The sequence below is a fragment of the Periplaneta americana genome, chromosome 12 (assembly GCF_040183065.1).
Source record: "Periplaneta americana isolate PAMFEO1 chromosome 12, P.americana_PAMFEO1_priV1, whole genome shotgun sequence".
Taxonomy (NCBI): Eukaryota; Metazoa; Arthropoda; class Insecta; order Blattodea; family Blattidae; genus Periplaneta; species Periplaneta americana.
In genome coordinates, this window is record NC_091128.1 from 55,801,749 (window position 1) to 55,826,528 (window position 24,780).

Genomic DNA, 24,780 nt, shown 5'->3' on the forward strand with positions numbered 1-24,780 from the left:
GATACAGACCCGCGAAATGTCCCATTTTAAAGTCCTTTTTATGGATTTTAATTTGATTTTTAACATGGCAGGGGATACAATACAAACATTTGTCTTAAAATCAAACAAAATTTGTTTAAATTCAAATTTCTCAGAAAATTGTTATTTTTTTTAATTTAAAAAATAAACTAAACAGCAACTAGTTCAGGATCATGGGTAATCTTTGGAATCTTCTGGTATAATGAATGGCTGCAATGGTGCGCATATGAAAAATGTAATTTTAGGAAATGATGAGATATAAAGACAGTTATGGTTTAATAAAATCAGACAAATGACCTATGTGTGTTAATTTTGGTTTAAAAATAGTTAGCCAGAAATGCCCAACCCTGTACTTGGGGCTAGAAAGTATTGCTCACCCAGTACATTTGCGACTTAGTCTACAGAAAAGTAAATCTTTTACAGAAAATAGTATATTTATTTTCCTTTATTTGTGTAATGGTAATTATTTAAATACTTCATGCCCAAAAGTTTGAAGTTTTCAATTTCAAGGCATAATTGGATCATATGGAGAGACTAAGAGGAAGGCAGAAAATAGTAAATATTGGAGAATGCTGGACTTGCAGTGAAAGACCTGGACAGAACACACTGAATGGAGTGAATGTGTTATTTTAGGAAACGACGTCACTTTTTTTTTTTTGCTCTGTTTTCATAATTTCTAGGAACACCTCAATTTGGAAAGTAATTCATATACTGTAGATATATCTTTGTATCATAAAACATTGTCTAAAATTTTGTTGATTGGACGCATATTCATGTAACTGATAATTGTTTCTTGACAAAATAGTTTTCGGAGATGTCTGTATCATTTCATTTATAATTTGATCTGATGTTAGAAACAAAATCAAGGAAAGAAATTGTTAGATTCAATTATGAGTAAATTACCATTTTGTGTTACATTTTCAAATAAAGATCCCGCTTCCCATACAGCAAGTTTCAACAAAAACAAGTGAAGTGAAGGATAGACATAAAAACAGAAATTAAATTGGAAATGACTTGGAGGTTATTTTGTGTCTTTTTGTTTCATTTAGTGAAACTGAACGCAACATACTTTAAGACTTATCTGCAGAATAACCTACTTCGTGCAATTAGGAATAAATGTCCTGAATTGCTTCCCAATATCATCATTCTTCATGATAATACACTCGCTCACACAGCAAACATTTTTGTGTACCTTTTACAATGCTGAAGAAAGGTACGACAGCTTTCACCATACTCGTTAGACATTTCGTGATTATGTTGTGGTATCCAAACTTAAAGAGCCATTGTGTGTGGATAAGCTTCAGGGCTTCTACCGCGTTGTCTTGGTGTTATTGGCTGACGTTTCGACTGCTGTGTTGTGGCCATCTTCAGAGCAGTTGTTGGACAACTGCTCTGAAGATGGCCACAACACAGCGGTCGAAACGTCAGCCAATAACACCAAGAAAACGCAGTAGAAGCCCTGAAGCTTATCCACACATCATGTACACCAGCCGCGGAAGCCTACGCGAACACTTAAAGAGCCATTGCTTTACTGAAATGCTTTCATACAAAAGAAGACATTTCCAGTGCAGTGAGACGTGAGATGGCAAGATTTCATAATTGTGAATCTGATATCTTCATTATGGAAAGTGAGTGATTGACAATCTCGGAGAACACTCAGAAGATTAATAGATTTAATGAGAGTGTAGAATATTGTGTTCAAATTTATACCTTGTTTGGTGAAGGTATAATAATGAATTATGGAACAGTAAGTTCGAATTGTGCCTTATTTCTTGCTATCCTTACCTAAAATCATTCACAAATTACCGATCTGACTAACATTAATTAGTAGACTTTATTACGTCCTTTAATATCGATGATGTTTTGTGAAAAGGGCGCTATCAACAAAATCAGGAGATCCAAAAAAAATGTTTAAGATCCATCATTTCATAAACTATGTTACTTTATCTCAGTATTCAACTATTTTTTTATTATTATTATTATTATTATTATTATTATTATTATTATTATTATTTATTTATTTTTTTTTTTTTTCATAAATCAAGGAAATAAGTCGATGGAGAAATGATTTATAAATGTTTATTAATGTAAAGTCACAGAATTGTTAACACCCTTCATAACAGTGAGAAGAACATAGGCTACATTAAAATTGGACGGATAGAAGTTAAATTATTGAAAACAATAAAAATTAGAAAGACATACATTCAACCATGCTTATATAATATAAGTTGGATCACCTTTACTTTTTAACTTCGCTATAGAATATGCCATTAGGAAAGTTCAGGATAACAGGCAGGGTTTGGAATTGAACGGGCTACATCAGCTTCTTGTCTATGCGGATGACGTGAATATGTTAGGAGAAAATACACAAACGGTTAGGGAAAACACGGAAATTTTACTTGAAGCAAGTAAAGCGATCGGTTTGGAAGTAAATCCCGAAAAGACAAAGTATATGATTATGTCTCGTGACGGGAATATTGTACGAAATGGAAATATAAATATTGGAGATTTATCCTTCGAAGAGGTGGAAAAATTCAAATATCTTGGAGCAACAGTAACAAATATAAATGACACTCGGGAGGAAATTAAACGCAGAATAAATATGGGAAATGCGTGTTATTATTCGGTTGAGAAGCTCTTATCATCCAGTCTGCTCTCCAAAAATCTGAAAGTTAGAATTTATAAAACAGTTATATTACCGGTTCTTCTATATGGCTGTGAAACTTGGACTCTCACTCTGAGAGAGGAACATAGGTTAAGGGTGGTTGAGAATAAGGTGCTTAGGAAAATATTTGGGGCTAAGCGGGATGAAGTTACAGGAGAATGGAGAAAGTTACACAACACAGAACTGCACACATTGTATTCTTCACCTGACATAATTAGGAACTTGAAATCCAGACGTTTGAGATGGGCAGGGCATGTAGCACGTATGGGCGAATCCAGAAATGCATATAGAGTGTTAGTTGGGAGACCGGAGGGAAAAAGACCTTTAGGGAGGCCGAGACGTAGATGGGAGGATAATATTAAAATGGATTTGAGGGAGGTGGGATATGATGATAGAGACTGGCTTAATCTTGCACAGGATAGGGACCGATGGCGGGCTTATGTGAGGGCGGCAATGAACCTTCGGGTTCCTTAAAAGCCATTTGTAAGTAAGTAAGTAAGTAAGTAAGTTGGATGTCATCCAATCACGAATTAGAAACGTGGTGTCGCACATCTTTCATTATAACTGTTCCTCTGTTGGCAGTCATATTGCTACTGAAATATTAAATAAAATAACTTGAAATTAAAATTATGTAAATGAGAGACAATCTCTTGATTGAATGTGTCATGTGGCATGAATATGCAATATAATATGGCATAAAACACATTTTTGTTTAATATTTAAGAATTCAAAATCAAACATAATACAGTAGCGATGGAGAAGAGAAGCTGGGAGAAGGCTAATTTCGACCTGAGACATGCAGTGACGCGCCTGGCAGTCCATGGCTTTCATAGTAAACTGTGCACTGAAAAGAGATGGCACCACCTGAGAAACAACTGTGTAGTGAACTATGTGAACGAAAGTGTGAAACCTACCACTTCGAAGTGTGTATAAAGAGAGTGAGATCTCTGAAAGACTATGCCACTGAACGGAAATAAGCTATAGTTTTGAAAATGCCCATTCGGGTGCCATTTTCAATATTATCAAAATCAAACATAATAGCCAGCAAACATGAAAGTATTCATAACACGTAAATTCAACCACTTTACTACATAGGTCTCTGTAGTGTAGTGGTAGAGTCAAAGGCTTTGGTGTAGGAAGACCAGGGTTCGAATCTGAGGTCAACTGATTTTTTTTTATTATTTTGATAATCTATTTAAATTATTTTAATTGGTCTAAGAAATTATGAGTTTAGAAGTAAGGAAAAGAATAGTTAAAAACCCATAAATCCGGTCCCTAATTATTACAAAACACCATCAATATGTTTGGCTTTGAATCACCGAGAATGACTGCATTGTTGAAGAATGTAGAGTGATAGACTTCCAGTTGACCATAAAAATGGGTTGAGTAAAATTCAACATGTACATTGGAGAAAAATAGATTCATAAATATTCTTACACTGTTTTTATTATTGTGATATATATATGCATATTCATTCATTCATTCATTCATTCATACATTCATAGTATTCTGCCCAAGGACAGGTATTTCACTGCAAACCCAGCATTCTCCAGTGTTTCCTATTTTCTGCCATATATATGCATATAGTAGACAATAAAACACGAAATAAATAGTAATACAGTTTTTATTTAGAAATGTGACTTAAAGCTACGTGTTTCATATGGATTTACTAGAAACTTTGGAATATTTTCGCTAACATTTGTTTTAATATTGTCATCTTTTGTATAAATTTACTTACATAATATATTATTTTCAGTTACATGAAAATAAGGGGTGCTGGTCAAATGGGAGAGGTCCCAACTTCCTACCGCTGTTTCAAGTGTCATCAACCTGGACACTGGATCAAGAACTGTCCTCTTGGTTTGAATCAGGTAATAAAGTATTTTCAATTTGAATGAAAGTGTATAACTTATTAAGTAAATTAGGCTGGCTTGTGGCAGCAAGCACAATAGAATGGCAAAGGTTTGTGATGTCATAAACATGAAAAAATCTTGTGTGAGTGGTACATAAGCATATAGATGAATAATTTGTAGTATAAATGAACCCATTGAAGATAGAAAATTTATTCTGAAGTTAATAATTAATAGGTAAATAATGTCACTAATTATATTAGCTGATATTTTGAAGCTTACAATGAAATTGTTTATAAATACTGAGAATTGAATTACAAAAGAACACCGAATACATCTTGGCTCTTGTCAATGCTGTTTTGTTGAAACTTCGAAATTGTTTGATCATGGCTATGCTGGACACTATTTGCATGTCTTTAGAGATTTATTGAATTATATTATGTCCATTTTACAGGAACCAATTGAAATAAAGAAGAGTACGGGAATACCACGTAGTTTCATGGTTCCAGTAGATGGTCCTGGTGTTCCAGGAGCAATGATGACTCCAACTGGACAGTTTGCTGTCCCTGCAATAGATCAGTACGTATATAGTTATGAAGTGGTTTGTAAGGTGATGACTGCTAATTACATTTTTAGAATGTAGAGAATAACATGTTTTAAATGTAATTTACTCTTGGTAAGAATCAGCTATGATGATGGCGATGACAACAATGATGATGGTTATCATGGTATAACAGTAGATGTGGTGGTGCCAGTGGCAGTGATGATTCTATTAAAATTCTATAGGACCTAAAACGCCTAAATGAACCCTAATCTTCTATAAATGCCTAAAACCCATGTTTGTGCCTGAGAAGCGCCTTTTAGTATTTTGCCTATATTTAAAATAAAAATACCAGTACTAAAATGAAAAATGCTACTTAAAACGTACTTTTTTTTTCTTTGTTTCAGTGACTAGCAATTTTGGCACCTTTCTTTGCTAAAATATCATCTAGTCTCTCTCTCTCTCTTTCACGCGTGCGCGCGCACACACAAACACACACACACACACACACACACACTGCCCGTGGGCAGGTCTTTCACTGCAAACTCAGCACTCTCCAATCTTTCCTATTTTCTGCCTTCCTCTTAGTCTCCGAATATGATCCACATATCTTAATGTCGTCTGTCATCTGATATCTTCTTCTGCCCCGAACTCTTCTCCCGTTCACCGTTACTTTCAGTGCATACTTCACTAGGCAGTTCTTCTCAGTGAGTGACCTAACCAATTCCTTTTTCTCTTTCTGATCAGTTTCATCATCATTATTTCTTCACCCACTCTTTCCAACAACTTCATTATTCTGTCTCTCCACTACACATGCTCCACTCTTCTCTATATCCACATTTCAAATGCTTCTATTTTTTTCTCTTCATTTCGTCGTAATGTCCATTTTTCTGCTCCATACAATGCCACACTCTAGTTGATCATCTAGTTATCTTATTTGAAATATAATCCTTCTTCATTGGAAGTTACAAATTGTAAAATTCACGGTTTATTTTCATTTATTCTTATTCACATATCTCTTCATGGTGTGGTTTTGAGCAAAATCTGCAATCCGGTTCTTATTCATTTGAGACTCGAATGTAAATACAATTTCCCATGGACTAGTTACAGACACAGACGTGTCCAGTGGTAGGGGTGCTATCTATAGCCTTCTGGACAGGCTTCATATGGCATTTCCTCCATATATACTGGTAATGAAACGGTTATACCTCTGTTAGTCACTTCTCGGAGCCTCATCTGTATGAACAGGTAACACCATAGAAAGGTGTAGATGGGATTAAGGTAGGAAAGGCTATGTGTTACACATCACTATACCTTGTTAATTCTTTGTTTCGATGAAAAATCTAATTGTTTGTGGACTGCTTTTCTTGACATTTCGATATAATTTTTTTCTCTCAATTCCTTGATGGCCTCACAGTAGAACTTTGTATTTGCACTATGAACAGAAGAGACAAACACCGTGTGGAAAATACTGTAAATATTGGTGGGGGGACATTTGCCGCAGTTTTACTTTCTTCAACAAGGTGAAGATTGATTTTCCATTGGAATGACTATTTTGTTTCTAGATTGTGAATGTTATAATCATAAACTTAAATTCTTATCCATAATGACGATAGGGTTATGGGGTCAGTGCACGAAGCCTATTGACTCTTTGACTTCAACTCCTTTATGAAAGCTCATGTATAAATAATAAACATACTAGATTGATAATTGATAATTTAAAATATCTAAATATTGCCATATCAGTCATCACAAAATTTTTTACACTTGTAATGTGTATTTATTTAAAGGTAATCAAATTAGATTTGTGATCGGTACTTTAAAACATCTCATATTACCACGTTAATCATCAGCTAACTTTGTACACTTGTAATCTGTATATAAGTTAAATCTTAATGATTATTTCAGTTCAAACTACAGCAAAGATCAATTCTTAAAGTACAAATGAAAATAATTAGGTGAATACAGTCTAAGTATAACGGCAGTGTGTATGCAGTACAGAATGTGTCATTTTATTAATTTATAAATTTATTTTTATTAAGATTTGTTTAATTTTGTTTTTTCAGTCAAGCATACAAAGAAGGAAAGAAAGAACGGCCCCCTTTCCAGCAAGAACCAGAACCTATTGTTGAAAAACCAGAGATTCCAGAAGATCTTCTGTGCAATGTATGCAAGGATCTACTCACTGATGCTGTTATGATCCCTTGTTGCGGAAATTCATTTTGTGATGAATGTAAGTTAACATGTAGTGACAAAATTGGTTTTATGTAAAATTAATTGTAATTAAAATCGCAAATAAAATTGTCTTACATATAAGTTTGGCATTCATCACAATTAACTTAAGTGTAGTCAATTTTATTAGTATTCCCTGATCTGTTCTGCCAATATGATCTGTCCAGTTGTTTCTATACTTTTTTATGAATTGTACTCCAAAAATTAAATTGGTCTTCATGATTTGGTTTGATTTTGTATTTTCCTCGTTCTACCGCATATTATTCCAAGACGTTCCTCTTATCTGTTGTTGAAGTGTGATTCATTGGATCTGGTTTGATTTGGTTTCTACTTTTTGTTTTATCATTTTGTCTAATTTTGTTGTGTAAGTTTTATTTATTTTCTATTAATCCTATGTGCATAGGTATTCATTGAAAGGTTATGGTCTTCCGGATTTCTAGTATAGTTGATGTTTATGGTCTGGTGCTTGAGATTATGACTTGTATAGCTGCGTGGGAATCTTCTAAGAATACTGCTTTCTGGAAGGCATTCTGTCGGTATAATAGCTGGTATAGAGCAAAATGTATTGATTTTATTTCTGCCGAGAAATTAGTCATTTGGCATCCAACTGAAATGTATTGTGAGACTAGTGGTCAGTGTATATCTGCTGCCGTTAATAGAATTTGGATCCTTTACGTTATATTAATTGATTTTAATAACTTGTATTTTTTTTAGTTGTTGTTAATTCTTTGGTAGATATATGAAATTAGTTTGAATTATTGGAATATTGTTTCATGGAAGTCTTTGTGACCATAAGGCCTGATAATATTGTAACCAATTTTCTGCTCCTGTTGGATTTATCTCTTGTATATTGCAATTAATTCTTATTCAGAATTTTGAATGTTAATAATTAGGGACAGGATTTTCATACACTATCAAATCGTAATATATGCATGGATTCATGCACTGTCAAATAACCAAATATATGCACAATGAAGGAAAAAGACACTAAAAATATGCACTATCAAAATTAAAACTTACATTTTATCTTCGAATGGCAGAACATACTACCACAATTTTTTTTTTGACTGCCTCCGTAGTTTGTTGGTCAGCATACTGGATTCCAGATCTGGAGATCCCAGGTTCGATTCCCGGACTCGGCTTTTTCTTGAAAGAAGGAAAATTGCCTGGGTGTCTAGAGTCTGGAAATTTGTACGAATGTGAATGTGATTTTGAGTATGGTGGGTTAATATTAATTAGCCATTTTTAAAAAAAATATGTAAAATACAATATAAATCAGGACTGTCGCTGGGCAGTAATCTGAACACAAATATCAGCGTCACATTGTTGACAAGTAACTCCATCAGTTAGCGCAACCATAAAGCACTAATAGATGCTATAGAGTTAACAACGGGGGGGGGGGGGGGAATCTTTCCAAATTTTCAGCAGTTAAGTTCATGCGTTTATCTGTCGAAGTGTTTTGTACATAAAAGTTACCTTTCTATGTTCTAAGATATTATTTTCACTTGATCTACTGTGCCACAAGATGTCTTCATGATCATTTAATCGGTAGCATTGCATTCACTTCAGAATTCACCACAGCAGTTCACAGAGCCATTATTGTACATGTGCTATAGACCTACCTGTCCAAATTAAAGGCATGTAAGGAGAAGCAAGTTAGCGCTATTGTTGCCAACTACGGGACTTTATTTTTAAGTATAGAAGGGATGCAAGAGAGTCATTCTTCTAATAATAATTTTAGCCTTAGGATGGGGCTTATGTAGATCGAGAGTTGGGGGTTTGGGATTCCAGTGTAACAGTACAATGAAGGGATTAGTTGGTAAGGTCCAGGAGTTCTCAGATAGATACACTAAAATACTGTGAACTCAGAAATACCAAATTCTAAGCGGCAACAATGCAGTATTATGTAATTTAACATAAAATGTGCACGAAAGATATAAAAATGAACGTTAATAGGCAAGATAAACCTCTAAATATATTACATTACATCAAACGTCTTAAAAAACATGTATTATGCATGAATCTATCCGTAAAAAGTTCAAAACATGAAAATATTCACGGAAAATATATGGGCTACTTATTTCGACTCTATGAGACATGAAATGGATATTCATAAAGTATGAGAACTGTACAAAAACCTGCATTTGCATGGAAATACTGCCTTTATTGATAACATTACATCTCACCCTAAGCCTTGAAACCGAATGATTCCACATTTCCTTTGGTTTTCCCCACATTATTGTTTGACTACGGTTTTTCCCTTTATAATCGATTTTGTCTTCTAATTTTTTAATTTGTAACAATTTTTTATATGCTCCCTTGTTGTCACTTATAATTTTTAATATATTCATTCCATTTCTATTGTCATTATCCTTCTCTTTTTGTATGTCAAACCAATACTTTCTCTAGTTGCTACCTTCGAAGTATGCTGTTTTTCCTCTCATTCCTCTTCAGTATGATCAAATAATTTTTTTCTTAAAGATTGTGTTTCATTCTTAATTCAACTCATTTCAGGAAATCTTAGTATTAGCTATGTAAATTAATAAATTATGTAACTGACTATTGGAATTGTCATTTTTTTCTTAGGTATTCGCACTGTTTTACTAGAGTCAGAGGACCATGAATGTCCAGATTGTAAGGAGAAAGATGTTTCTCCTGATACTCTCATACCAAATCGCTTTCTGCGTAACAATGTGAACACTTTCAAGAATGAGACAGGATACAATAAAAGTATGCGACAGCCAAGGTGTCTTCCTCAGCCTACTCATGGTCAACCATTACAAGTAATAGGAGTGTCACAGCCAAACATACAACAGATATCAGAAGTGACTGGACCATCACATGACTTCATTGAATCAGCTGAAGGTAAGTTTGTTCTCACTATTATGTTGTTGTTGTTGCCTTCGATAGCTTTCTGACTGATTTTTCTGTTATCTCTGATCCATTTTCATCTGCTAGTAATAATTATTTTAATTTGGATTGTAAAGATGAATCAAATAGCCCAGTTACTTTAAATTTCATGTATATTAAAGGTACAGATTTTACTTTCAAATTAAATGGAGTATAAAGAGAAGGTATTGCTGTGTCTCGCTTCCTGAGCTGTTTCTATGTGGGGCGAGATGCAGAGAGGGAGAGTGGGAGGTTCTGTGTACCGCATGTGCAGTTAGCAGCCTACTATTCTACGTTCAACACATTGGCCTTTTCAGGATAGTTTTCGTCAGCTATGGAGCAAGATCAGCCATCGACAAGCGAATGTATAGGCTCTCCTCTCACAAAACAAATCACTCCACTCGAGATTATCAACCTATTGCGATCATGGTTGTCGTGTGTACACATTCATAAACTCTTTCCTCTATGGCAGTTATTTCTCAAACTTTTTCCATTGCAAAACCCTTTTTAACCTAAAGTGTAACTGCGGAACACTTGTAATATTTTATTAGTCTGTTTCGGTATTTTGTTTTAATGGATACATATGCAGAGAATCCAGTGATCAATCAATCTTCTTAATGTATCCAGCTGTTTGCTGACAACATAAAGTCTACTATAGTCCATTGTAGTCTATTCAGTTTTTGTTTTTCATGAGAAATGAGGATATTTTGATCGGTGTTCATTATAGATGCCTGTTGCTAGTAGCCAGAGTTGGGGTGTAGTCAATATATACTGCAGGGATGTGTCTTCTGCAACCGGTACTGATGATTTTAATTTACTTCTTTTGTGGTTTATGGATGGACAGTACAGAAGAATGTGTTCCAGATCTTCATCATGATTATTACACCACAGACAAGTAGGAGTATCAGAAAGGTGAAATCGGTGTAGGTACGATTGTGTGACAATGTGACCTGTTCTGGCTCTTGTTAAAAATGTTTGAACATGCCTGGGCAAGTTTTTGTACATTTCCAGATCATTTGGTTTCTTTTGTACGGACTGTAAAATTTTTCCTTTGTCAGAAGAGAGCCAATTGTTGATCCATAGGTTTGTAAAATGAGACTTTACTGAAGCAAAGGCATTGGATAGAGATATCACTTGAAGAGGTCTTTGTTGCAAATATGTTGCCTGTTTTGCAATATTATCGACTTTCTCGTTGCCAGGTATACCACAATGACTAGATATCCATTGAAGTGTTATTTCCTTTTGGAGTTTTTTTAGTTTAATTGTTTCTGAATTGGAATAATTCTGTGTGCGTATAGGTTTGGTACATATTTGATTATATTAAATATAGCCCCCTTGGAGTCTGTAAGTAGTTGTTTTCTAATGCCAGACGTTTGACAATAAAGTCATTTGACCTCTTGCACTCCAATATTTTTCAAAGATATTGGCAGATATTAATAAAACTGCTTGAGAGTGAGTGAGATGTATCGGACAGCTCAGTGAGTGGTAAAGGGTTGAGTAATTAGTCTGAATTTCATATTAATAAATATTTTCCCCTCCTGGACATAACTCACTCGTGACTCTGAGTTGTTACTCACATTTTATCGCCTAGACATTGCTGTGCAAGTTATCAATGTTTAGACTAGAGCTCCTTGCAGAGAGAAGTCTTAGTCACATTCAGTTTGTAAATATACTTTTGTTTCGATCATAGAGGAGGAAAGTGTGCAGTTTCAAACTTCATTTGTTAATATTTTGAAACAACACATATTATTTACTAAATCAGTTACTGGAAGTGAGAACTAGGAAGTCTTTTTCTGTCATTGAAGACTTGAAGACAAATGCAAAGGAATTTGCAACATGGTCTTCACTGAAGCAAAAAAATCCGGTTGCGAAAGCCAGGAATAACGGCTGGGGGGATCATCATGCTAACCACACGATACCTCTATTCTTGTTAGATGATCGTCCACCTCTGCTTCGGCATGTGGGCGTGAGGCCAGCAGCCGGCTGGTTGGTCTGAGACCTTCACGGGCTGTAGCGCCATGGATTATTATTTATTATTATTATTATTATTATTATTATTATTATTATTTTGTTTTTTTTAAAGCATTACGATAAAAAATTAACTATTTTGAACAGTTCTGACACACTCAATTTCATATAAATTAAAAAAAAAATATTGGACACTCTCATTTGCTAATATCTTATATTACATAATATTCTTATTACTATATGAACTGCCAGATGCGTAAATTCCACATCCATAACAGTGAAGGAGTTAAAAGCATGTAAATTGAACTTTATCTGAATGAGAGGATCCGATCCTTGGCAAAAATTCAACCCTGTTATTTATAATCCTAGCCTCTTACTGTATGATAATGAGTAATGGCATTGCTGCCAGACCAGCCGAAGTTCAGAATTACCTTAACTGGTGAGACCATATATAAATTATGTAGTAATTGGAAATTGACAGACTTTTTTATATTTCAATTTTTGTGTTTTTATTCATAGTGTAAAACCTGTGAAATAATTAAATATTATATTATAGGTGACATGCAGGGCGCAAAGGTTGAGGTAATAACATCAACTGGTATTGCTGCTCATCCCCCACGTCCACATCAACCAGTTCCTAGCACAATTCCTGTATTAGGAGCAACTTCACATGTAGAGCGTGGACCACATGTTCGTCAGCCAGTACCAGCCCAACTGCAACCAGGAACGTCCTCTTCAACTGGTCCCATTGGACCAACAGGTATGTGTTACTTTGTTGTACAGAAATGCAGAAATTAACATTCTAAATGATAGTGTAATGATTAGAGCTAGGATTTATATGTAGTATGAGTTAAGAATGACGCCGAGTATAGTTGAGTCGATGTGATGCCGTTTAAGAAGGTTTTAAGCCTGGTTCACAAGACCCGAAATGCAAGAACAATGAACTTAGTCACAAAGACTAGATAATGCATCTTTTAACCCCGCACTGATTTGTAAGTTGTGGTTAAGAGGATTAAAGACTCTTAGCGCTAAGTAATAGAAGTACTGAATGACAAGAATGGCAAGTAGGAGGAGTGGGGGGGCATGGTTTGCATGTTTATAAACTATACTGACTAAAAATATTAGCTTTTACTACATATGAATCCCAGCTCTAGTAATGACCTACTTTCTTGTTGTGTAATGATATAAAGAAGTTACACACCTATGGACAGACAGACACGAATTCTAACTATTACTTTCATTCAGATATCAGGAAGTAAGCTCTGATCTGGTGGGAAAAATAATTCTTCTTGTATAGTGATATACAGGGCATTCTTAATAAATCACTATATTTGCGAGCCTTGTCAATTTTTCACATAAGCTTAATAAAATAAACAAATTGTTACATAACTCACAATTTTTCCCCAATGTGTAGGCCCTACTTGACTGTTGCGTCATTTTATCCCAGTGTCCCCGTCTAGAAGGAACACTCCATACTTTTACACTCCTTGTCATGAAACATTACACTATAGGAGGTGGTTTACAGCTCACTAGTGTGATGATTATACTGGAGCAGCGGTGGAATTCTGGTAGGGGAAACAAAAGTACTCCAAGAAAACCTAGCATATAACACCGTCTTTGTTCACTACAAATTCTACCTGGACTCGCTGGGATTGTAACTCGGTTACCAGCATGGAAAGCTGATGCTTTAGCCATTCAACTAATGATGTGCTTGTGTAACTCACCATTTTAGTTGATATTCAAAATATTTTCACTTTCCAATGAAATATTTACGCACCTGCTTAGGTTCCTATACAAAATGTAAATGTCTGAGAAGATGTGTGAAATATATTCTTAGATACCTTTAAATACGTTTTCCAGTTGTTCCTGCTCCAGTTCCACATTCAGGTCCACCTATTCTCCCACCAGATGGTGGGCATGGGTCTTCTCAAATTCATATTCAGGATCCTCAGAGAGTGCCCACCCTTCGTCCACAAAGCCATGCCCCACCACCACATTTACAACTTGCTCCTCAGCCTCCAGGTGAATTGTGTTCGCTCAAGTTGTCAGATAATGGCATTTTTATTTTGTGCTGACATTGTGCGCTATAGGAGGCTGATCTGCATTTTGAAATTATTTTCTCAGATTTGAAGAACAGTATTAAAATGCTTTGCACTTACACGTGTTGTGCAGTTAAAAATAATTTAAATTTGAAGTGCATGTTCTCAAAAATTTAGAACTAAGTATGTTATTGACATACTGACCATATTCATGTATAGTGTGGCAACAGACTACACATAGCACTTCCCTTCTTGTGGCACGCATAATGGTCGTACTTTCATACCCACTAACTGATAACATCAGGCATGACAGAAGCTAGGCCATTTTACACTTTAAGATTAACCAAAAATAGGCTAACAAAGTAGGAATAGTACAATGTTACGTTACACTATCTAGAATAAACCAGACTTCACAAGAACAGCTCCATATCTTCAAGAAATTCAAGCCAAATTACTTAATTCTCACTGCAGTATGATTGGCAGGAGCACTTGGTTTGTGCGCACTTTGAAACATTTATTGCTGGGCTATATTTATTTAGGTTTCTCAGGCATAGTAGTATGAAATTCAGTGACAACTGATTTTTGAACGAAAGCTGATCAGCAAAGACTGAGACTGATTGCTTTTAGATTTTTCCTTTACAGTTACATTTTTGCAACTTGTAGAAAGAATGAACTTTCTTACATAATACAGTAGAATCCTTTGTAACTGGCACCAATAGGACCAGGCAAGTTCCGGATACAAGATTTTGCCAGATAATTGAACATATATTAAAAAAATTACCTATTCGTATTTTATGATGCCAACTTATTGAAACTGCTTCATATGAAGCTTATTTCTCAGTCACCTGATCATAACTAAATAACATAAAATTGTGTGGATTTACTTTATTAAAACACATCACTTAACACAAAAATACACTAATTTTCAGTTCGAATATTCACTGACCATGAAATTCGCAAACTTCCTAATGTGGCAACACTGACTGCCCAGGTTGTAGCAAACCTTCCATGCATTCTTTTGTGTCTGATAATGGACAGGAGATTCTTTACGTTTTTGAAGCACTTTGAATTTCGGTATTTTCCCATCATTGACAATGCCACTTTGTACCTGCAGTATTTCCACATACCATAACAGTTACACGATCATTGTTTTGTTTGAAGCCCTTAGGCGAGTTTTCTGTCGCACACGCCAGTGTTGTAGGAAGAACTTCCATAATAAACCAGTCTCGTCAGCATTATATATTTGTTCCACACTAACATTACTCTCAGACACAATTTACTTGAACTGATTAATAAACTGATCCACAGACACTTCGTCGCCACTCCTTTATTCACTGGACAAGTCTAGTTTTGAGATTCCTATCTCTCTTTGAATCTGTTAAGTCACCCAACGAAAAATCCACATTTACCTTGCAGTTTCATTTTCTGATGCAATTCCTTGCTTTTTCTTGTAGCATTGGCCCAGAAATGCACATTCCCTCATCTTTTAATTGCGAACCATTCATATAGAACACGATCCACTTCTTCACAGTGGGACTGATGTACAGTTTTCCGATTTTCTGCAACTTTCGTAGATTCATTATTGCTTATGAACCACCGAAGTTGACTGCCTTGTTTCTTTATATTGTATAAAGTTTAACTTCCAACTTTATATTTCGTCCATTAATTTGGATCTACTAACTCCTCTCTCTATTTTCTCGAGTAATTCAAGCTCTTGCTTCAGTGTGAGAACGTTCCTCTTGCACTTAGCAGTAGTAGCTATGATGCTATCCATCACACGATTGAAACTTTTACATGTTATAGGAAGAGAGAATTTCCTATTCAGACTCATCCAACATCCCCTTGAAATGGACGAGTTCAAGTGGTAAATTTAAAGACATGGTCTCTGCATTATTTGTAAGACCCAAGCGGCAACTTACTGACGCTACCCGATCTACTGTAGGGACTAACGAGGTTTTCTGTCTTTGTTTTCATGCGTGAATAATGTAAAGAGTAAACACAATACGCGGCATGTGCGATCCACTAAAACCACTCACATCTTCGTCCAACTCTTCCCTTTCTCCTGAATGACTTTTTTTTTTTTTTACCATAGCCAAAAGTGCCCTTGTTTTGGTATGGCCGGTAATAACTGGGTGCTGGATATGAGTGATTTTATTTATAAATGATAACACCATATTAGCTTGTAGTTGGTAGCAGTGCTGTTTTACTCGTAAGTATAATAAACACTGTTTGCATTTTGGATACAGTAAATTAGAAGTGACATGAGAAGTGTATTGTGTAGCAATTAGATTTTGTTTTCTCTTGAGACATACAGCTGCATAAAAGGTGCTGCATGCATAGGGTGAATGTGCACTATTCCGTGATACAGTCCTTGGGTGGTATAAAGAGTTCAAAGGAGATAGACTTCTCAAACAAGGTGGACCTGGTTCTTCTGCAAATGTTTTTTCACAAGTCAGCATCAGTATAGCTTCTGTGATTATCTGTGAAGATTGACAGATAACAATACTTCATGGCAGTAAAGTTTTGAGAATTTTATGTGGCTTTGGCTTGTCAATTATTTATGATCATCTGCATACGACTCAAATTTGTGCCTGATGTTAATCACACACGCATGCATAAAACACATACACGCACGTTTTTATATTTGCTGGGAAGATAATAAATTGTGATTAGCCTACTTTCTTTGACTGTAAAGGAATGGTTTACCAACATGTGTTTCAAAGTGCATACAGTAAAACCTCTCATTTATGGACATCGAAGGGACATAACAATCTGTCCACATCTGGGAGGTATCCTTTATTGGGAGGGAGGCTCCCCAATCTAACAGTAAATTTATAATATGCGTTATGTATCCCTACACGCTTTAAATGAAATGTATTACTGTAGTTTAATTTTAAATACTGTATAGTATACTGCAGTAAATCCTTTGCAACTTTGAACTACAGTAGATAAGACCGAAAAAGGAAAATACAGTACTGTGTCAGGCAATTTTATTCTAAGGCCCGGTTGCAGAAACGCAAATCAAATCAGTCCCTGATCGCCAATCAGTTGATGTCTGATTTATTTGATTGTTCTTTGCGTTGCACAAACGTGAATCTCCAATCAACTTGTCTCAATTTACTAATTGCTGATTTGAGAAAGAAATACATTTGACAACAGCGCTATTTAGCAACCACAGCCAATTTGATGCTCTTTAAACGTAGGGAAACGAATGTATCAAGTGGGCGGTGACTAGGAAAACAAGTGAATGTTCAAGTGAATGTTTTGCTGTTTTGTTACTTTTTGTAGAAAGGAAACAGGCGGATTCTATTTGTATATAGACTACAATATAGTGAAAAAAAATGAAGCAAACCCAAAAAAAAAAAAAAAAAAAAACGTGAGGGGGCTTCTGTTGTGGGATTTGCTAGGAGAGTCGACAAGAAATTGGAATAAGCATAACCTCCATAACCCAAAATAATTCCATTTCCCATCTCTCTGTTTACAAATGGAGCTCGTAACCCACTCATTAAAAATACAGTATTGTGTTGTCATGTGTAGAACCCTGCCAACGGGCTACAACATTCCAGAATTGCAGTGATGGTGTAGACTAAATATTGCCTGTATATTCACAGAAAATAAACCTTTTCTACTTCGATAAAGTTCGGCATCATTTCAACCAGGTGATTGGACGGGGATGTGAGCAGTCTATACAACCAATATTAGGCTACTCTTGAAAATCCTGACATGGCTGAAAATTCTCTCTGGATTTCAAATCGTTCCCTGTTTGAAGTTTGGGGATTTATGAGACCCTGCCATAACAAAGCAATTTCATACGTAACATCCCTAACTACTCGGCAAATAGTTGATTTGTGGACCCTAACAAGATAACCCAAGACCGCCTGAAAAATTACAACAGCATAAAATCTCAGCATTATTAGAACTTGGTTCATTGGAGAAAGTGGAAGGTTTCGATTTGTCTGTCTGCATATATTTGTTTCAATTTTTGAAAATAACAAAACACACGAATCCTTACTTAACCTAAATCAATTCATGTCTTTCACGAAAACACCTTCTTCTTAATAATATTTTTTTCATTCTAAAATTTCTTCATCAGAAGAATCCATTATGTCGAAAACAATATTGTTACGATGTAACTATTTACTATATACATTACAGTAATTGCATTATGAACAGAACAACATAAATAGCCTACTTGATCGATGATCAGTGACTTAACCAGCAAAAATCTGTTGATCAAATCTGATGGAAGACTGATCTCCGATCAAACACTGATTGTTCTTTCTGCAACAGAAATAGAACTGATGGTCAATCAAACCCTCCTTGATTGCCAATCATATTTTGATCGGTGTTTCTGCAACCGGGCCTAAGTCTACAGTTATGTAGTACTGTAATTTACAGTTTTCAACTTAACCTTTACGTTCAGGTGCCATGTCTCTTGAAACAGAACAAATGATTGAAGTGAAGAGAATAATCCTATTAACCCTATCATGTGTAGAATACAATTTCATGATCGCTGAAACCTTGGACCCATCAGACAGGTTAAATTTTATGACTTTATTTATCCACCCGCTTCCAGCTAACAAGGTGTAGCCGGCTGGGCTAGTGGTAGTCTATGAGACCCTTATTGTCTTCTTTCATGTTAAGGAATTTCTCTATAGTTCTCAAAACTAAATTTTCCATTTGTGTAACACATTAGGTCTTGAAATCCAAGTTCTGTCCGCAGTCAGGAGGTAAACAAACTTTAGGACTGTGAAACAGCTGTCCATGTCCATGTCTGAGAGTGTCCGTAATGAGAGTTAAATTTATCATCATTCCTATATTATTTCAGTTGGGACATAAAAATCTGTCCATATATCAGGAGTGATTCAGTATGAAAAACTTATCAGATTACCAGGAAACAATTGGCATTCATACAGTCCTCTCAGTAGATTGAAAACTCAAAGTTTCATATCCATTGTTCAAGAATTAAAACAGAAAATTAATATTCCGAATTTAAAAGAAAACTTACAAATTAAACCAAATCCTTTAACTCTATTAAATATAGAATATAATCTAAATTTAACAGAAGAAATACTGAAATCAGAAGTAAACACTGAAATAATGAAACAGTTGTCTTTAGAGACAATTAATATTAGGTACCCTCCACAAAACTGGCTTCATTTATACACCGACTGATCCTTGATGTCCATAGAACAAGGTGCCGGTGCAGGTGTTACGTGCTGTCTCTTCTCACTTTATAGATCTCTTGGATATGGAACAACAAGTTTTGATGGAGAAATCATTGCAATAAGTGAAAGTCGCAGGAATCTTCTATGCCACCTCAATAAATTTAGGAATGCAGTTATATTGTCAGACTCCAAAGCAGCTATTCTATCAATAGTCTCTAAACACACATCTTCATCTCAAACAGCAGAAATAACTAAAATGCTTCCTCAATTAATATCACTCAATAAAAGAATTGTATTCCAATGGATACCATCCCATTGTGGAATCCTGGGAAACGAGAATGCGAATGCTTTAGCAAAGAAGGGCAGCACTGGTACTTACAGACCTGTTACTAAATCTACATATTACTCTGTGAAAAGATTTATTAAATCTACGAGGAGGATCCAGGAAATAACGACCGTTTTGTTGTAATAATTAAAAAAAATATATATTTATTTGAAAAAACAAAGTCTATTACATAACTGAAGCTTCCTTTACTTCTCTACATAATCACCACCTACATTTAAACATTTGTTGTATCTGTTCAGTAGCTTTAGAATTCCCGTGTTATACTCCTCTGCCGCCAGTTCATTAAGCCAGGTGTTCACTGTCTTCTTCAACTCTTCATCACTTCCAAAACGCGTACCACCCAGAAAGTCTTTCAGCTTAGTGAAAAGGTGAAAATCGCTAGGAGCAAGGTCTGGACTATAGGGCGGATGATCAAAGATTTCCCAACCGAATTGATCCAGCAATTCTCGAGTTGAAGCAGCAGTGTGCGGGCGGGCTTGTCGTGAAGAAGCACAACTCCTCTCGAAAGCATTCCTCGCCTCTTGTTTTGGATGGCTCGCTGTAGTTTTCGTAAAGTCTCACAATAACGATTTGCATTGATTGTAGTGTCTTTTGGCATGAAATCCAGCAAAAGAACACCTTTGCGATCCCAAAATACAGTAGCCATGACTTTTTGTATTGAGAGAGTCTGTTTGAATTTTCTCGGTTTCTTGGGTGATGAGGGATGATGCCACTGACGTGATTGGCGCTTGGTCTCTGGGGTGTTGTGAGACACCCAGGTCTCATCACCAGTCACAATTTGATCAAGAAAGGCGTCTCCATCTGTGTGATATCACATCAAGAATGTCAATGCTGAGGACATTCTCTGAGTTTTGTGTTGGTCACTCAGTTGCCGTGGAACCCATCGTGCACAGATTTTGTGGTAGCCAAGATGTTGCAACACAATTTCACCAAGCAAAGAACGAGAAATGTCAGGAAAGGCAATATGCAATTCGTCGAGTGATGTGCGCCTGTCTTGCAAGATTCTGTCGTTCACTTTAGTCTTCAGGTCTTCTGTGATGAGTGATGGGCGTCCGGGTCGAGTTTCATCGTGGACATTTGTTCGCCCATTGTTGAACATTTTGCACCATTTTCTCACATTTCTTTCATTCATTGCAGTATCACCATACACTTCTTTCAATTGCAGGTATATTTCTGCAGATTTCAAATGTCGGGCATTCAAAAATCGAATCACACTCCTCACCTCACAGTCGGCGGGATTATCAATCACGTCATTCATTTTGAAGTAACACAAAATGCACAATGGCGACTTGTTGCAAGCAGTACTCACAACATTATGAGAACACATGTTAAGGAAGCCAGTTGACCTTCAAACAAGGAAGGGGAGTCAGCTGTGCGGCGGGTATGCGCGAACGGTCGTTATTTCCAGGATCCCCCTCGTACATACTTAGGCTTCAACAAACAAAATTTGATAACACAATCGCAAGGGAAAAAATGGAACTTTCTGCATCATAATCCACAGTTAATTCCCGATTTACCACGAAAATCGTCTGTAGCTGCATTTAGATTGGCAATAGGCCATGATTGTTTGGCCAAACACCTACATAGAATTGGAATATATTAGTCCCCTAACTGCCCATTGTGCAACTCAAACCAAGAAATGGATTCGGAACACCTCAAAATCTGTGCTTCAGTGGCTGGCCATGATAATATCTTTGAAAAATACTGGAGTGCAAGAGGTCAAATGACTTTATTGTCAAATGCCTGGCATTAGAAAACAACATGAGGAGTGTTCGTATCTTGGGGGTGTCCGTAAGGAGAGGTTTCACTGTAGTAGGAACTTAATCTGAGTGAGTAACGATTTCATCAAAGCCATTACTTCATACAGTAAATAAATATAGTGGTGGAAAATTTGGCTAAATTCAACATGAGCTGTGTACCACATCCCACAGATAGTCCAAATCTTTGCTCCCTCCATATGACATTTTTCTGTTCCCTACACCAATGTCCAAACTGTGGGGCCACTGATTTGAGAGTTCGGAATATATCTATGTGAGGCAACTCTCAAGGACATAATGAATATTGACTTTTACCATGTGTTTGAAGACTGGAAGAAACATTATGATAAGTGCATTCAAGTGGGTGGACACTACCTTGAAAAAGATCATGTTACCTTTGAATGAAATAGAGTTATAAATATCATCAGAAATATACTTAATGGGTATTCCACCATGACCTGGGATTTAACATTTCCAACATTTGGAACTCATACAGATTCTGTCATCATGGAAGATAAGTATAACCAGAGGGTTCACCTACTTGTTATTAGCATAAAGAAAAAAAAAAATGCAATCATTGGGTCTCAGAAATAAATACATTCAGGGAGAAAAAAACCTGGACACTAGTTTATAAAAAAAAGAAAAATTACACGTATGTTAGAGCTTTAGTAGGCCGTGCAATTGAATACCCATCAATTTGTGGTCATTTCATTGCCATGGATTCGTGTAAATAAGCCATTATTTATTATGAGATATGCCATTTATTTGTAGGAAGTCTCAGTTACTACAGAATTTGTGTCTGTGTTTTTGTTCTTTATTGTCGCTATTTATTTAATTTTCATATGTTGTCAGTGTTTTGAGTGTAAGTTGGTAGTCACACATTATCTTTTTAAAGAATGCTACCCAAAGATATTTCTGTAGTCGTTGCTCTAAATGATGATGGACGTAGTGTATTATAGATATCATGAATATGGCTAGCAGTACCATTCAGGGTGTGCTAAAACATTTGAGAGAGACACAAGAATACACCAGGAAACCAAATTCGGGTTGTCCGCGTTGCACAACTCGGAATGAAGACAGACACATGGGGTTATCAGTTCTTAGGAAGCGCAACCTGCCAGCTACGATGGTAGCCCAATGGTTTGTTGACATGCATGGATGTCCAATATCGGCCAAAACAGTTAGAAGAAAGTTGAAAGCAAGTGGTTTAATATCAGCTAGACCCGCAACTGGTCCCAGATTACTCAGGATGCATCAGGATGATTAAATCTGGCAGCATGTGTATTTTATATTACGATGGAAGGAGGGTCCCACATTTAAAAAAACTCTCAGATGCGGATCTTTTCCACGGCAGTGTTTATCTGCACACTGACGTAAACAATTTAGGTTTTAAATGTAAAAAAAATCAATGACTATAAGGTATTAATGTCTTTGCTGTTTCCCACCATTCCTCATGGTTCTGTAGAACAAGCTTTCACTTAAGTACACCTCGGAAAGTCAATATACTGCCTGCACAAATTTTTTAAATAATTGTCCATATTTTCAGGAACATAACCCCATTTAACGATATGATCATGAAGGGATTTATTTATTATCCATCTTGTAGGATTGTTAGAAATAGAACCACTATCATATTCCTCCCTATTTACATATTGGGATGAACAGAAGTAGGTGTAATTGATTCTGCTTCTTTATAGACTACTATTGATACAACTATCTGAAACTTCTACTAGCTCGGATAAACTACACGCCCTAGTACATATTTTCTGTACTGTTCGCCACATTATGGCATTTCAATTTATGTTGGTCTAACACTTCTCTGTGAAACATTGAGGAGATATTGATGTGAGGTAGTCTATGGAACTAAAAACTGCATCTTTCTTTTTTAATTTAAATGTATTAGCATGAAATCTGGATTGTGGTTATACTATATTATGTCACTTGCACACTATGTATTACACATATATTCGCATTCACTCATGCTGTTATTATTATTATTATTATTATTATTATTATTATTATTATTATTATTATTATTATTATTATTAATCTAGTCAAAGAGTACCGTGTGATAAATATTTACGAATTCATTGAGCTCGCATCAGCTACTCATTTCCGATATGGCAGGCAGGAGGTGTAAACTCTCATTGCACAACTTCACAACGTTGCTCCCTTTCTGCGTGTGAGAGAGAGAACTTTTGGTACCTTTCTAGTTTTGTACAGACTGTAGTCAGACTTCAGATGCTGTACAAACAATTGTTCTTACTCTGACACATATCGTCAAGTGAGGTGTACTGCCTGATAATAGATGTGCATATCAGCCAGAACGTCAATCAGAGGACTTGGATACAAATAAAAACACAAAAACCACTTTTTTCATATTAAATCGACACTTTTCGGGGGAAAAAAAATAAAACCATTTTCAAACACCCCTAGCAATAAGGTATCACTCATAAGGCAACTAAGCCAAGAGATAATGCGGTAGGATGACCAGTTCCTTTCCTCCTCTGCATACATCACTTGCTAGTAATATATTACACTAATCAAACTTCAAATGTATACAAACAATTGTTCTTCCTCTGACACACATCGTCAAGTGATATATACTGCCTGATAATAGATGTACATATCAGCGAGTACCACAATCAGAGGGTGACCAGTTGAGAGACTTTTTTTTTACAGGTGTGTCCGGACCACCTGTGGGCATACCAAGTAATGGTGGTCCACCAGGCCCTCCAGGTGTACCTCCATCTCATGTGATAATGCCTCCAGGACATGAAGTCCCTGCTCACCAGCATCCACCAGCACAGGCACAACCACCACAGGCAGCAACACAGCAACCACAACCCCCTCCTCAACACGTGCCAGGACTGCATGCAATACATCCATCAGGGTAAGTATTTTTGTTAAAAAAACTATACTAGATGACATATTTGGTGGTCGGTGAGGTGGAACTATGATAGAGGTGCTTGCCATCGCTTGCACGTTCCGCTTCCCAGTGTTGCCTAGTTCAGACCTAGCATCACACCACTATACACTTAATCATCCTTTCTGCTCGGAAAGACTATTTAAGATAGAATCTTGGGAGTAAGTTCTATAGAAAGAGCTCAATATGTCCTTCATGACTGTCAAAATCCCATATTTTTAGGTGATATACAGTAGTTGCTGAGAAATGATTTATTTCATGTTTAACACTTGAAAAGTGCATTTTAATTTTTAAAATTTATAGTTATTTGCCGTGTGCGTGTTCTCCAAGTTCTCATGTTTACCACACTTCAGTTTTCTGCGATTATATCCTCCTGATGAC

At 36.0% G+C, this 24,780-nt stretch overlaps 1 protein-coding gene across 7 annotated transcripts in view; it reads left to right on the forward strand.

The window, feature by feature from the left end:
* The window catches only part of snama (something that sticks like glue), a 311,868-nt gene that overhangs the window by 104,352 nt on the left and 182,736 nt on the right, over positions 1-24,780 (forward strand). For all 7 annotated transcript variants that reach the window (XM_069841358.1, XM_069841357.1, XM_069841356.1 and 4 more), the window contains 6 exons: positions 4,440-4,554; positions 4,988-5,112; positions 7,141-7,307; positions 9,893-10,171; positions 12,720-12,923; positions 24,156-24,366. In XM_069841358.1, the coding sequence (XP_069697459.1) occupies positions 4,440-4,554; positions 4,988-5,112; positions 7,141-7,307; positions 9,893-10,171; positions 12,720-12,923; positions 24,156-24,366 (1,101 nt within the window). The remainder of the gene's footprint in view (positions 1-4,439; positions 4,555-4,987; positions 5,113-7,140; positions 7,308-9,892; positions 10,172-12,719; positions 12,924-24,155; positions 24,367-24,780) is intronic.